The sequence below is a fragment of the Episyrphus balteatus genome, chromosome 2 (genome assembly GCF_945859705.1).
Source record: "Episyrphus balteatus chromosome 2, idEpiBalt1.1, whole genome shotgun sequence".
NCBI classification, from domain to species: Eukaryota; Metazoa; Arthropoda; class Insecta; order Diptera; family Syrphidae; genus Episyrphus; species Episyrphus balteatus.
In genome coordinates, this window is record NC_079135.1 from 101,023,204 (window position 1) to 101,038,219 (window position 15,016).

Below are 15,016 nucleotides of genomic sequence, written 5' to 3' on the forward strand. Positions count from 1 at the left end.
TGTGTATTAAGAGCCAAGGTTGTAACATTGACCCAATTGTGGACAGGACACACTTTATATCCTTCACTCTTGACTTTTAAACTTCAGGTTTTAAGGCAAAATGGCACAACGTTTTAATTAACTATACTATTTTTTAAATTTTTAAAGAAAATTGAAATTTTGTGTTGATTTTAGTTCAGTTACCTTCTGGGGGTTTGGTAGTCAAACACTTGGTCAAGAATATTCATGAAAGCAAAAATTTTAAAATTATGTTTCTACGAAAAATGATGAAACTATGTTTCGGGGGATTGAATTGAAATTGAGAATTTAGTTTTTAGTTTTTTTGCATAGTGCAAAGTGCAGTTGAGAATTAATGAATATTGGATGAGGTCGTGATACTTTCTATCGATATGATAACACACGACGATATGGTCAAGGATATTCATTTTGATGGCTATAAATGTCAGAGAGAGTATCTATTACTTCATGAATATTCAGTTTGGTTTTTTGATGGGTATTTGAGCTCTGCTCCAAAATGGATATGTTAAACCTTCCCTAATACTCCAATTTCCTGTATCACATCTCGCGTTGTTTTTTTTTTGCGAGTGTGTGTTTTTTTTTTTTATTTTTTGAAAACAAGGGAACATTTCTTCACCCTTCAGAGAGTTTCGTGTTTTATTACCAACGCAAAGCACATCGGTGTATTTGCTGTCACAATTTTTGATACCATACATAGAGATTACATTTCTCTAAAGAACATTTTTCTTGACGTGGTAATGTTCTTTTTATATTTTTTTATTTATTTTTTGTTTTTTCTTTATTTTTATTTGATCTTGATCCTTGTCATCATCATATTTCTGGGTGTTCTTTTTAAATTACATGTGTTTTTTTTTTAAGAAATATAAACGCTTACTGAAAGAAATTCGTCTGAGGCGTTTTTATATGCCTGCAATGTAAACAAATATAAAAATATTCTCTAAATTTAGATGATTAGGTATTTTGGTTCTTTGAATTTCTGGAATATGTGCTTATATCCTTAGGATCCTGATATATTAGGTATCTCTCTTGTATGATTTTAAGAAATATTTGCTAATTCCTTTTTTTTTTGTGCTTTATATTATGTTCGTGTTGTTTTACTTTGATGTTCAACTTTCTTTGAAATGTTTCTCCTTTCGGTTTGCAATACATTTCTCCTTTCCAACAAAAATGGATATAATAGGAAAAGTTTTGCATTCGTTAGACGAAACAAACTCTATGTTTTGTCAAACATAAGAAATAGAGCCTAAAGTTTTATTTCACTATCATTTTTGTGGTGGTGCATTTTGAAATAAGTTGAAGGTATTTTCTCAGCATATTAGGATGCAGCGTTTTTCGAAAAATTTCTTCAAAAATTACATTACAATATAAAAAAAAAAATTATATTTTTATCAACGGAACGTGCCATAATAACAATTTTCTTTCTGTCCAACTTTCTAGCAAACGGCTTAACCGAATTCAACTAAAATTTTTCTATGAAAACGTTTTACTAACTTGAATGTTAAAATTGTGTTTTATTTATTTTTCTTTTTAATGTGCCAATTATTTTTTTTTTTTTTTGATAAATTTTTTGATTTTGAACTGCATAAGAAACTTTTTTTTGAAAAATGTTTGAAAATTTAAATATTAAAAAAAAAAATTTAAAATACTTTTGTAAACACAATTACACAATCTTTTTGAAGTGAAAACTTCTTTAGTATCGTAGTGATTTGAAACAAGATGAAACGACTTCAACTTGTTATAATTTTTTTGTTTTAATAGATAGATGAATGAAATTTGTGCTGTAGATAGGTAATTAAATAAATTATAATTGTACAAAATTTCAATTAATTTCATATTCAAAATTCGGAGATAAAGGTAAAAAGATGTTCTTTGTCAACACACGTTATATCTTTAGATCTAGTGCACATACAAATTTGATTTAACTCTACAAGTTACACAATCTTAAATTGAAAAAATTTAAAAATACCTCAAAACACCTGTGGAGATCTGTTGGCGATGACCAGCTACCAGTGTAGGAAGTACCGTAATCTCAGTCTGGAAATTCGACATGGTTGACTTTAAAAAATTCTAAATTCTCTTGTAGACATCTTTGAAATAAGATTTATATATCATTATACAAGGTGAAACAATAAGCTTTCACATGGTATAAAATTTTTTATAGGTTGTCAAACAAAAAAATTGATTTAATAGCATGAGAACATAAAAATAAATGTTTTTTTTGCTTTTTGGATGAAATTTCATCGAGTTTAAAAAATTTTAGCTCTTTTTGCAGATGTCTCATACACCTGATCGATATATATATTTTGAGCTAAGACAATAAGCTTTCAGATGGTGTAAAAATTTGTACAGGTTGTTAGGGAAAAAAATGCATTTAATAGCGTGAGAAGACAAAAATACGTGTTTTTTCGCTTTTTTTGATGGAAATTGATCGAGTTCGAAAAATTCTAGCTCTTTTTGTAGATGTCTCATAGACCTAATCGATATATATATTTTGAGCTCTTACAATAAGCTTTCAGATGATATAAAATGTATATAGGTTGTCATATAAAAAACATGGATTTGAAGGTGATAGAATAAAAATAGGTAGATTTTTTCTATTTGTTTTTTTTTTTTTCCAAGAAAAATGATTTCTTAAGGTTTCACTTCTACCACGTGTGAATTGCACACATGATTTTTTTTATTTTAAAGTTGAATAACTTCGAAACGGGGCAGTTTATCAAAAAAAAATAAAGATTCCCGATATATGTTCCAACAAATTAAATTTTGTCAGATAAAAAATATTTTTGAGTTACCTATTTTCTGTGCCCCACCAGAACTTGTCGCATGTCAACTAATTTGTTTTGAATTTAAAAATTATTATAATTCAAATCTGAAAAGGAACGTTGTTTTTTTGTACAAAATAAAAATGCAAAAATTTAAATATTTTTATGGGATATATATATTTTCAAAATTCTTCGAATGATAACATTCAAAAAGATATCATAAATAAATATCCATTTTTTTATTTTTCACTATATCATTTTTTTATACAAAAATCAAAAAAAAAAAAAAAAAACTTTTACCATAAGCATACAGAAAATATACTTCATAAAAAAACAGCACTTTTGTATTTTTTGAAAATTTTTTGTTCACCAGCCAAAACTTAAAAAAAAAAATCCGTGACTTTTTTAGTGTTTTTATTACTCATATTTAAATTTAAAAAAATCTAAAAAAAACTCAAACAAAAAGTTACCTTAAACCTCAAAATAGTAATTGTAACTGAAAAATGCTCCCACTTACTTATTAATTAAAACAAAAATTTTAAAAATTTTAAATTTTGGTTTAGGAATATTTCTAAAAATTTTGCAATTACGCTATTTTTGATAAATATTTTGTACAAAAAAAAATTGCTTTCAAATTGCTTTTGTTTTATCATAATATTATAATTAAAAAAAAAAGAATTCTTTTCGTTCCTTTAATTGCTAATGCTAGTATAGTTTTTCTAATTCTATTTTTCTATTCATATTTTTTGTAATCTTTACAAATAATTTCCCTATCATCTTACTGTTATTAAAACATGAGTTATCAAAAACTTTATTTTAATTGAAATACTTTCATTTGACTGACCTAAATAATAATTTTTCCAAGATCTATAAATAGAATCTTAAAAATTACCATACAATTTGACTTTTATTGGCACATTAACATTTTACCCCACCACATTTTGTCAGACAAAAGGGTAAATATTTCTCACCTCTTTTAATATTATTTAGATATTTCACTTGACTAGACAACAAAGGTTAAATGTAACCAAAGACCTTACTTAAAGATATTATACTCTTGATGAATTAATTAAATCCTTCCTACATCTTAAATATGCACAGTACAGTGCACACCATTGTCTAGATAAATTGAATATGAAATTACAATAGACATTTATTTACAAAATATTTCGATCTCCACATGATGCTGAGTATACATAGCTTACTGATTGTATATTGTAAATATAGGTTCACATTTATTGAATATATGTACATATCTATTTTGTGCGTTCGGTCAAAATGTTAATTGAATACATAATTAATGTTGTGTTTAAGGAAAATTGGACTATATTAAAAATAAATCACAAAAAAATAAAGGTAAAATAAGGGATTGTGTACGTGTATATTTTTGTTGGTTAATAAAAAAATATGCACCAACATGAATTTCAAATTTAAATATTCATACATAATAATTTTAAAATAACAAAATAAATCCAGAGGCAATATTTGGTTTAAAAAATAACGAAAACAAATTTATTAAAAACTCATTTAATGAGTTTTGAGGGAGGTTTTACAATACCTTCTACCTAACAAATAAATCCTTTTCAACCTAATTTTTATTTTCATATTATGAACTTTGGTGAAAAATGAAAAATTTCTCGTTTTCAAAATGTTGAATACAATCTACATTCATTTGAAGCCGATCGATGGTCGAAAGGGAAATAATTCAGAAGTATGTTTTTAGAAAGGTGTAGGCATACGCATAATCAATCGAAATCTTTTTTCACCGAATAATATAAGAGCTAGCGACGAAAATTGAACGGTATTACGGAACATAGATGAATAATGCATGAATTGATTGTTAGTCTATTGTTAGTTTAGAGAAATCCCAAAGAAATCCCAACTAACTGAAGTTACAAAGGCGGTGGTGTGTACAATAAAGCTTCTATAAGTCATTGAAAATCAAAAATCCAAAACCAAATATGCCATTTAATTAGTTATTTTTAGTTATTTTATATAAAAATTTTCAAAAATGTTTCAAAACAAAAAAATTGGTACGCCATTTTAAGGAATATTTAATTGACACATGAAAACAAAGTTCAAATAAAATTCATTGGTCTGATTTAAAAAAAAATTGATTTTTTCCAGAAAAAAAAAATTGAACTTTTTTAAAAAAATTCAGAGCAAATTTTTTTTTTAATATTTATCTTAATTTTAATGTTAGAATTACTAAAACGTTTTTATACGAAAAATTTTCATTGAAATCGGTCAGACTTCAAGAAAACGGTTGTATAGCAAGTTAGTACCGTTTATGATGGTCCAAAAAAATATTTTCTTATTTAATTTTCTTCTTTCTTTTTTGTTTTTCCGATTTCCGATTATTTAAAAAAAAAAAAAAGACTACACGACTCCTTTGCATGTACCTACATTAGGGTGGGTCAAAATACAATTTTTTGGATTTTCAAAGAGGCTCAGCGATTAAAAGGTGCTAAATGGTTCGGTAAGCTTATAAGTAAAATTTCATTTCATTATTTTAAGCCTAAGTGCCTCCGGATTGTGGTTTCATTTTTGAAAAAAAACTGATTTTTGCCTAAAAACCACATACGCTTTGCTTAATTTATTATTATCTCATTTCTTATACAAGCTTATTCAAAAGGATGTGCCAAAAAGCTTAAGCGTGTAGGTTGGGTCGGGACAAAAAAAAAATCGTTTTGGAGGGGGTTAATATTCGCCCCCAAATGTCCCCAGAGGGACAATTTTCTAAAAAAATGATTTCATTAGGAAAAATATTATTAAAAATCAACCGTTATACCTACAACAACATGTTATACCTTTTTGTTGAGCCCAAAATCTCTTTTTTATTTTGCTTTTAAATAAAGCTGTTTTATAAAACAGTTTTTGAAAAATTAATTTTTAAAATCAAAATTTTGAAAAAAAAAATTTTAATTTGCGAACTAATTTTTTTTCAAAATTTTATGTGATTAGGTACTATTTAAGTTTTCAAAATTCAATGCTCTTATTTGTTTTCAAGCGAAAACAGAAAACCGGATGCAAAAATGTTTTGTCGCTTTTGAGAAATTAAAAAAAACCAAAACTACATTTTTCTTAGACTTGTTAATTAATTTATGAAATTTTATATGTATCTTTTATTTTTTTTTTAAGGGGATACCACGCCTCCAATACAGAAAATCTGAAGTTTGAATATGTTTCCTTTGCATTAACTAAAATTCTACCAAATTTCAAGATTTTAGGGAATTCAGAAGTATACTTTTTAATAATTGATATTAATTCTACCAAAATGGGCGGTTACCACGCCCCCTGAATGCAAAATCTCAATTTTTCAATTTGTTTTCTTTGTATGTACTTCAAGATCCATGACCATAACAAGTTTCTATAAAAACTAGAAGTTTGCCATAATTTTTATCATTTGTTAGTTAGTATGTTAGTGAGTAAATCAGCTATTCTTTTTGCGATTTTTGAAAGCCTTTTTCTCAGAAACTACTAATCCTACGTAGCTGAAAGTTTTTGAGGAGCTTGATTTGGACTATGTTAACAAATAAAACGAGTTTGAAATGTTTGTCATTATTGAAACAAAAGTTAGAATGGTTCGAAAACGGCTTGAGTAGTTTCCTAAGGCTATAGGACCAAAGTTCATAGAGAACTTGGCAGGGCAACCGGAGGCAGAAGATAAAGTCTGATTATAACCAAACTTTATATTATTGTTCTATTTACAGTTTGGCACCTTTTCATCACTGTGCCCGTAAAAAAATCAGCAAAAAAAATTTCTCCATATTTACAATTTTTTGTTATAGTTTACTACCCCATAATAGCATAGTACATAGTTTATTTTTGTTAACTTTGTAAATCTTAATTTTTTTAAGTTTTGGTTTTTTTTTCAAAATATCCAAACATATTTTTTTGAAAATTTTTTTCCAAATTTTAGTATTACAATACAATTACTAAACCACTTCTTTACAATTTTTTTTTTTTTAAATCGGTAACTAAAAATTTTTTTTATGTAATTTCATAAGTATCTATCACATTGTTTAAGCCGTTTTTAAGAAAAATATGGACGCGTTTCGGACGCCTTTTTGACGCGTTTCGGACGCGTTTCGGATGCATTTTTGACGCGTTTCGGACGTGTTTCAGAAGCGTTTTTGACGCACTTTGGACGCGTTTCAGAAGCGTTTTGGGCGCGTTTCAGAAGAGTTTTGGACGCATTTTGGGCGCGTTTTAAAAGCGTTCTGTACTCGTTTCGGACGCGTTTTGAATGCATTTTTGACGCGTTTCAGAAGCGTTTTTGAAGCATTTTGGGCGTGTTTTGGAAGCGTTTTTGACGCGTTTCGGACGCGTTTTGGGCGAGTTTTTGGAGCGTTTTGCACGCATTTTGGAAGCGTTTTGAACGCGTTTTGGACGCATTTTGGAACGTTTTTATGTTATGAGTATATTTTTACGTTGTGGATAACACATTAGAAGCAACTCTGCCATATTGCATTGAAAAATTAATCCTATATCTACAAATGTTTGCACGTAAGTAGTATTGAGAAACAAGTACACTCGGGCGTATACGTAACATTATTCAGTTTTTTGTTCAATATTAAATATAAAACAAATCAGAGTATCAAGAAGTAGCAGTTTAAGCTTACTTGTACAAACATACTTATTTAGATGGCGTAAACATGAGTCTTATCCTCAACGAATAACAACAACAATTTAAGTTGTTATTAATAAATTCTGATTCAAATATTTATGTTTGACTTAGATCACCTTTGATAATGGATACCGATCAAACACAGAACACTTTCTCAGCAACCGAAGGCGAAGAAGATCAACAAAATGGTGGTCATGAAAGTGGTCTCTCAAATGCATCTAGTGAAGTGGAAGATATTGCCAATTTTGATCAAGGAAAAATGTAAAAAAAAAAAAAAATAAAAACCTTTTAAATATAAAACTAAAAATAAAATTCTCAACAGGATTAAAGCAATGACACGCACAGCAGATCATCTAAAGTCCCAAGACTTTCAAGTTTGCATAACAATCATCGAAGCCCGCCAACTACCAGGTCTAAATATGGATCCAGTAGTGTGCATTCAAGTGGGAGACCAAAAAAAGTACACCAGTGTTAAAGAGAGCACCAATTGTCCTTATTTCAATGAGGTTTGTTCAATACACCTACTGTCCTTTTTGCTGCTGCTTCTCAAAATCATTGTTAAGACGTAAAAAATAAACCTTTTTCTTGTTTCTTTTTTTTTCTTGTGTAATTTCAGTATTTTGTATTTGATTTCCACATGCCACCGGTAATGTTATTTGATAAGATTATAACCCTGTCGGTGAGTAAAAGTCCTTAGCATAAAATATCTAGTTTCTTTTGATTTATTTTTAAGTATTTTTTTTTTTTTGTGTTCTACAAGAAAATGTGTCAATGTTTTGTATGAGAGTTTGGGTGTGGTGGAAAACGTGAGTGAGTGGAGTTTATTTATGTCCTTGAAAAGATTCTATTTCATTTGGTCTCCTACATGTATTTTTTCTTTCTGTTCTTTTATCCTACAACGATTATATTTTTCTTCCTTATCGTCCTTTGTGTAATACGTCATTTAAGTGTAACAGGATTTTATATTTATGGCCATATAATTACTCTAGGGAGCACACACATACTGAAGTATCGTTAAATAGGTAAACAAGCAAACAAGGAAATTGCGGATAGAGTAAATTAACCGTAACTGAGTAATTGACCATTGGAGGGCGCCAAGATAAATAAATCATTTTCACAGCAAAAATGTTGAAGTATAGTGAACTAGTAGAGTTATGAAATGGAAACTAAGAGGGATTGTTATGGTCTAAGCAGAGCTACGAAACGGAAGTATTGAGGAATTAATTTAATCATAATCAGATAATCATAGTCCTTCTTCAATTGATTTACTTTTATTGAAAAAAGGACATTTATTACGTGCATTTCCCCAGCCCGGACCTATCGCAAAATTAAAAAAAAAGTATGCAAAAGTTTTGTACAGCCAAATTCGAGTTTTGTACAAGCGTCCAACTAAAGTTATAGCCAATTGAAAGTACCGGGCTGGGGAAACGTTTCCTCATCACGGACATTTTTTAACCCTCTATAACTCATAAGTTCAGAATAAAAAAAGAATTGCACAATTATATAGTGTCATATTCATTTAAAAAAATACGTAAGTTATATTTTTTTGAAATCATAATAATTTATTCAGTTATGTTACAAGAAATGGTACGTAGCTTCTAGGCAACAATGAGTAATAAAGAAAAAAAATATATCAGTTAACACAGGTGAAAATTTCGTGAAAAATGTTTTGTTTTCGTTTAGCATAAAACGACGTCACATTTTTCACACACGGTGTGCGTGATCTGACGAAAATAGGTACAAAAAGAACTGTTTTGGCGTTTTTAGGTCTAAAATTCACCGCTCAGTTACTCGTCGCCAGTAAAAGCTAGCAACTAAAGATAAATTCCAAGTTGTTTCTCTTCCACCGCAATGTAATGTAAACCGCTCTAATTAATCTTCCATATCAATGTCGAAATCTTCTTTAGTAGAATCTTCGAAATCTGGCTCAAAATCGAGTTCTGCCAAGCTATCATCATCAAAATCGAGTCCATCTACACTTTTTGCGACGCAAAACAAAGTAATACCCTGAGTAAATATTAGCGATAGGTATTCATACCGTTTGAACACAATGTAGCCTACAGGACACAAACCCAAATTGGCACTTCACAGAGAAAAAACAATAAGGAACTACAAAAAACAATTATCTTGTGAACATAGATTTTCACAAAAAAAAAATCACTTTATAAACCAAAAAATATTTTTTATTATTTTTAAGAAAAAGCACACTTCCAACTTTTAGAAATTATTAGTTCACTAAAGGGATTTCTCTGTAAGAACAATTGAGTTGCCCATTTCTTCATGTTTTTTGTATTTGATTTGGAGATAACAGCATGGAATACATCCTATGCTTAAAAACGGAAAATATTTAAAAGAGTAGGAGAAAAGGAGGTTTAAGCTATATGTTACCTGTGGTCTAATATAAGCTATAGAGGGTTAAAATTGTATCAAAATTAAAAAAAAAAATTCTAAAATTATCTACGAGCTTTGTACAGTTTTGTACAACAAAAATCGAGTTTTGTACAGGCTTAGTTAAATAATTAGAGCTAATTTAAGTTTACACTGGGTATACATATGTGCGTACCTAGCCAGCTATATCCAAAACTTACAAAACTTACAAAAAATGCAAATTCCATCAAAGAGTTATGTACAGTATTGTATACCTATAAAATGGTACATCTTATTTAACTGCTGATATCAACCCTCTACCGCATACCAACCCATATATGGTTTATCGATTTCATATGGATTTATTTCCGTTATATTGCACCAAATGTCAAAAAGAAAAAACTATAATAAAACTACGTCTATTTTTTTATAATAAATCGGTTTTTATTATCAGTAAGAGAGTCGTGATTCTGAAATAAACTCATTGTTTCAAGAGCATGTGTAAAGTGCAAATCAGTGAATAAAAGTGTGTACTTTTCCCGTGTTTTTTTATAATAAACAAGTAAGCTGCATCCAATTAAAAATAAGTTTCGTATGTATTTATTATACTTTTAAATGTTTACGAAGTTTGTTTTTTGTTTTTATAATAATTTTTGTCTTTTTTTGGCATTTTTTCCAAAACACCATATATGGGTTATCATGCGTTGGCGACATAAATTACTGATTTTTATATGATTTTTATACGATTTTTATTTTTTTTTTTTTAAATTAATTCGAAGACTTTCTATAGAAAAAATAAGTGTGTAAATGCTATAACTCGTGATGGCTTTCGAAGTGATGATGATCTAGCTTCAGATTCTGGCTCTTTTTAACATCAAACAAGCCATCTCCGAGCCCTTATATGCAAATCTTTAAAACCTACAATGTCACGAAAAAGAGGACGACATTCAACTTTGGCAGGTGATCAAAGCAGATATGGAACAAAACAAAGGGGAGGGGGTTATACAAGTCACAGAAGTCCATCCCCATCTTATCCCGAAACTTCAAATTACTCACAACAACCAAGGGCAAAAGTCGTTGAATTCAGTGCCAACTGGAAACATCGACCATATCCCTAAATGGCAAAAAAAAAAGCCAATATGTCAAATTTGCGGACTGCAGACGTACACAATGTGTAGAAAATGGAATGTGTTCTTCTGCTACAATGATAAAAGAAAGAGTTTGAATAAATAAGAAAAGTCCATTGTAATAAAAACATACTTTACAAAACATACCTTGAGTGCATACTAACCCATATATGGTTTATGTTTCCAAAAAATTATATATATGTAAAAAAATAAAAATTTCTATGTGATACCTTTTTTCAACAACTAATAAAGCTAAAAAATTGTAAAAAAAAATTTTTATATCACTTCGATCATAATTCATGCAGTAGAGGGTTAATATTAATGAAATTGATTCGTTCTAAATAATAACAAAAATATACATTGTGTGTGTTCTTGAAACCTAATTAGAATATTACATGCAGATTTCCCAAAAGTATACCTATACTACTAATTCAGAACTTATGAATAAATCTCCCAAAGGTATGCAACACACTATTTCAAAAAATCTCCCAAAATTTGCAAGCATTTGTAAGGCGAAAGTATCCGGAAATACCTATAACAAAAACTTTTATTCATAGGCCTTCTCTAGAGTTTATCTGACTATTGAAAAAATTTGCTCTTATCTCATTAATTGGGAAAAAAAAGGAATTCACTTTGACCAAGAATCCGAACTCAAACCAATACTTTCTTGGTACAACTCCTGTTTAAAAGATTATTACGATTCTCCGGTTTCACCTATTAAATTCCAATTAAACGACTTAATGTATCTATTCCTGTTAATTTTTAATCCATTAGCAACAACGTAGAAACCAATTCTTGGTTATCTATGTACATATATATGTATTGTGGAATTGAATATCAAACTTTGTGAAAACAAAATACAAACTGCAGAAACACAAAATGAAATACATAAAGCACTCTTAACCATATTTCAAAGAACTTTGTACCGAATTTTTTGAACAACCAATTCAAACTTCAAGGTGCTACTTCATTTGTGTAACATACAAAATTTTGGAATAAAACATTACTCTCAAAACAGAATAAAAATAAGGTAAAACTTTTCCTCCTAAAGATGTACGCTAAAGTCCTTTTATATGTATTGGGAAACTCTACAAACAAATTTTTCTTTTTTTTTCTATATTTTTGTTCGAACTCCATCAAACAAAAAAGTATAAACCCTTTTTAAATTTCAAAAGTACTTCGAACTTAATTTTCCCAAACGACACAACATTCAAAACACTCATTTTTCATTCTAGACAATGAGGTAAGAGGTAGAAAGTTAGGTGATGATGATGGAGGAGTTTTTTTTTTTTCTGGAAATGAACTTTCTTCTCTTTCACATCGATAACTTATACAATATTTGAAATAAAGTTCCAAAAAATTTGATGAAGAGTGAGCATGAAATTTTAATAAGGTTTATTTTCTATACTTCGTTCCAAATGTTAAATAGACTTCTAGCGATGATATCAAACGGAAATTATATTTCAATTCTACCTGACTTACCTACAGAAAAAAGGACAGTAAAATATCAATCATTTGGCAAAGAATTTTGTTGGAAAATGTTTGCTTTTTAAGAGAGACGAACAGCTTAAGGCCTTTTAAGGTATATCGTATTGGAAAAGAAGAATTAAATAGATGCAAATCTTATAAAGGTAAGAAAGATATACCTTATAAAAGGTATTCGTATAACTAACTTTTAAAATTTAAAAGGCTTTTTATACCTTTTTCTCCTATGTAATGAAGCTTATGATAGTCCTTTTTGGCAAATCTATATGTATTTCTGTTGATAAAGAGTTTGTGAGAAAGTTTTAAATTTTTAATGAATTTTTCTTAAGAAAATCAAACGTTTGTATTCAAGTTTTTAAATAATTCAGAAATGTTTTACAAACAATTTCCTGAGTCATTTTATGAATGAGTTAATTGAATTCATATTTAAAAATAAACTCAAAACTCATTTTTGTTGGTTCATAAATAAAAATGTAAATTGGGTCCAAAAATAAACAGAAGTAATAAATAAATCTTCTAAAAACTTTAAAGGGATAAGGTGCCAATAAATTATGAGAACATTTATTTTTCAATATTTCAGCTTACTCAAAAAATAATCCAAAGGTGTTCTAAAAAAAATCAAAATTTATATAAATGAGATGAGAAGCCCAAGAATCATAGAAAACAAAAACTAAATTTTTTCACAAAAAAGTCATTTGCTACGACGATTCTTATTTAAATATAAAAAGAGGTTGTCTGTAAAGCCGGTTTACGGACGATGATTTTACGTGATAACGTGATAAGAAAACAGGTTGTGTGATTTTGTTTGAAATGAGTCAATTGAAGCGTTTATTTATTTCAAATTACCTTTTTTCTTTTCTCATTATATTAATTTTTTTATTTTAAAAGCTTACAAAAAAAATTATACCATTAAAAAGCCAAATATTTCTTCTAAATAATAAAACCATTTTTAAATTTTTACAATGCGCAAAAAGTATTAAAATAATTTATTAAAAACAATCATTTCTTATGAAAAAAGTGAAAAAATCATTTCCATCACCCAAAAATTCATTTTTTTGATATAACAACCTATAATAAATTTTATATCACCTGAAAGCTTATTGCTTCAGCTCAAAATATATATATCGATCATGTCTATTAGGCATCTTCAAAAAGAGCTAGAATTTTTTAAACTCGATCAATTTTCATCAAAAAAAACCAAAAAAAAAAAATATAATTTTATGTTCTCACGCTATTGAATCAATTTTTTTTAGACAACCTATAAAAAATTTTATATAATGTAAAAGCTTATAATTTCACCTTTCATATGACGTTTCAATCTTATTTCTGCGATGCCTATACAAAAAGTTAGAATTTTTTAAAGCCAACCAGAGAATATTTTTAAGAAAGTTGGCCACCTAGGTTTCCATGGATTTATTTATACCACAGGTGTTTAAAAGTTTTCATAAAATACTTTTTTTTACAATTTTCATCGAAAAACAGATTTCAAGTTTTTTTTAAGGAAAATGTGCAATAGCTATGAAATTTTTAAAGTGTTTATGTACTTATCCAATTATTGCAGAAAATTATAAAAAAAAAGAAATAAATAAAATTCATTCATTCGTGGTTGTAGTGAACGAAAACATAAGATGATAAAATTTAAAATACACTGAACAAAAAAAAGCCAATATTTTATGAACTGGTTGCGATAGAACTTTTTTCAATCTGGTTTTAGAACGGTCTTAAGTGAACTTTTAAGGTTGTCCATTCTCTATTGGACACCCATTCTCTATTGGACACCCTGTATATATTCAGACCTATTCTAAACAAAAATTCCCAGGGAAATGGTTTCGGGAGGAGGGCCCCAATCGGAAAAATGGTGAAAATTTTCATTTTTTTTTTTGCTTTCCCCATATTCTTAACCATCGAAGTACGAAATTCAAGCTAAAAAAATAATGAAATTTCAAGAACTTTTCAGTTGGGAGTTCTTTTTTCAGAATAGGTCTGATTATGACTATTACAACTTAACATCAACTTTTTGTATCGTTATACCTTAGAAACGGTGGGTCTTAGGAAAAAAATTGTCATGACACTTTTTATATATAATAATCTGGTCTACAATTCTTGCACGGAAATTTTTTTGATAAGACTAACCATTTTGGTGAAAATCGTGAAAAATCAGTTCTTGTGACCTTTGACCCCGAGTAAATTTTTTTCCAGGTCTCGGATCGATGAGGACTTTTTAGATTTAATTTATGATGGTGTTTCCAACAATCCTACCAAATTTCAGCTTGCTGGGAATAAATGTAACCTCGGATGTCTAATTGACCGGACTATAATAGTTTATTTTTAATTTTTAATTGAAATTTTTTGCCGCACTGCTAAAAATTTCAAGTGGAACGTTAGAAAATGGCGTCACTTTTTCGTGGTGGCTGCCATGGTTCATCGATTTATAAGACTTTATAAGACTTTATTATTTATATTTTATTTCGTTTTTTGAAATTATTAGCTGTTTTCGTAGTTTTTGCTTTCACCTATCACATAATTTTAAATGCAGTTTTATTGGTTTTTAATTCTTTTCAAATATTGCATTCAAAAATTTGTGTATAAATCAAAAATTTTAATTTTTTTTAATTTCTATTTGAAAT

The 15,016-nt window shown here is 28.4% G+C and overlaps 1 protein-coding gene across 3 annotated transcripts in view; it reads left to right on the forward strand.

Moving 5' to 3' along the window:
- The window catches only part of LOC129911835 (otoferlin-like), a 194,726-nt gene that overhangs the window by 154,382 nt on the left and 25,328 nt on the right, over positions 1–15,016 (forward strand). For all 3 annotated transcript variants that reach the window (XM_055989798.1, XM_055989799.1, XM_055989800.1), the window contains exons 8-10: positions 7,522–7,671; positions 7,733–7,916; positions 8,027–8,089. In XM_055989798.1, coding sequence (XP_055845773.1) covers positions 7,522–7,671; positions 7,733–7,916; positions 8,027–8,089 — 397 coding nt within the window. The remainder of the gene's footprint in view (positions 1–7,521; positions 7,672–7,732; positions 7,917–8,026; positions 8,090–15,016) is intronic.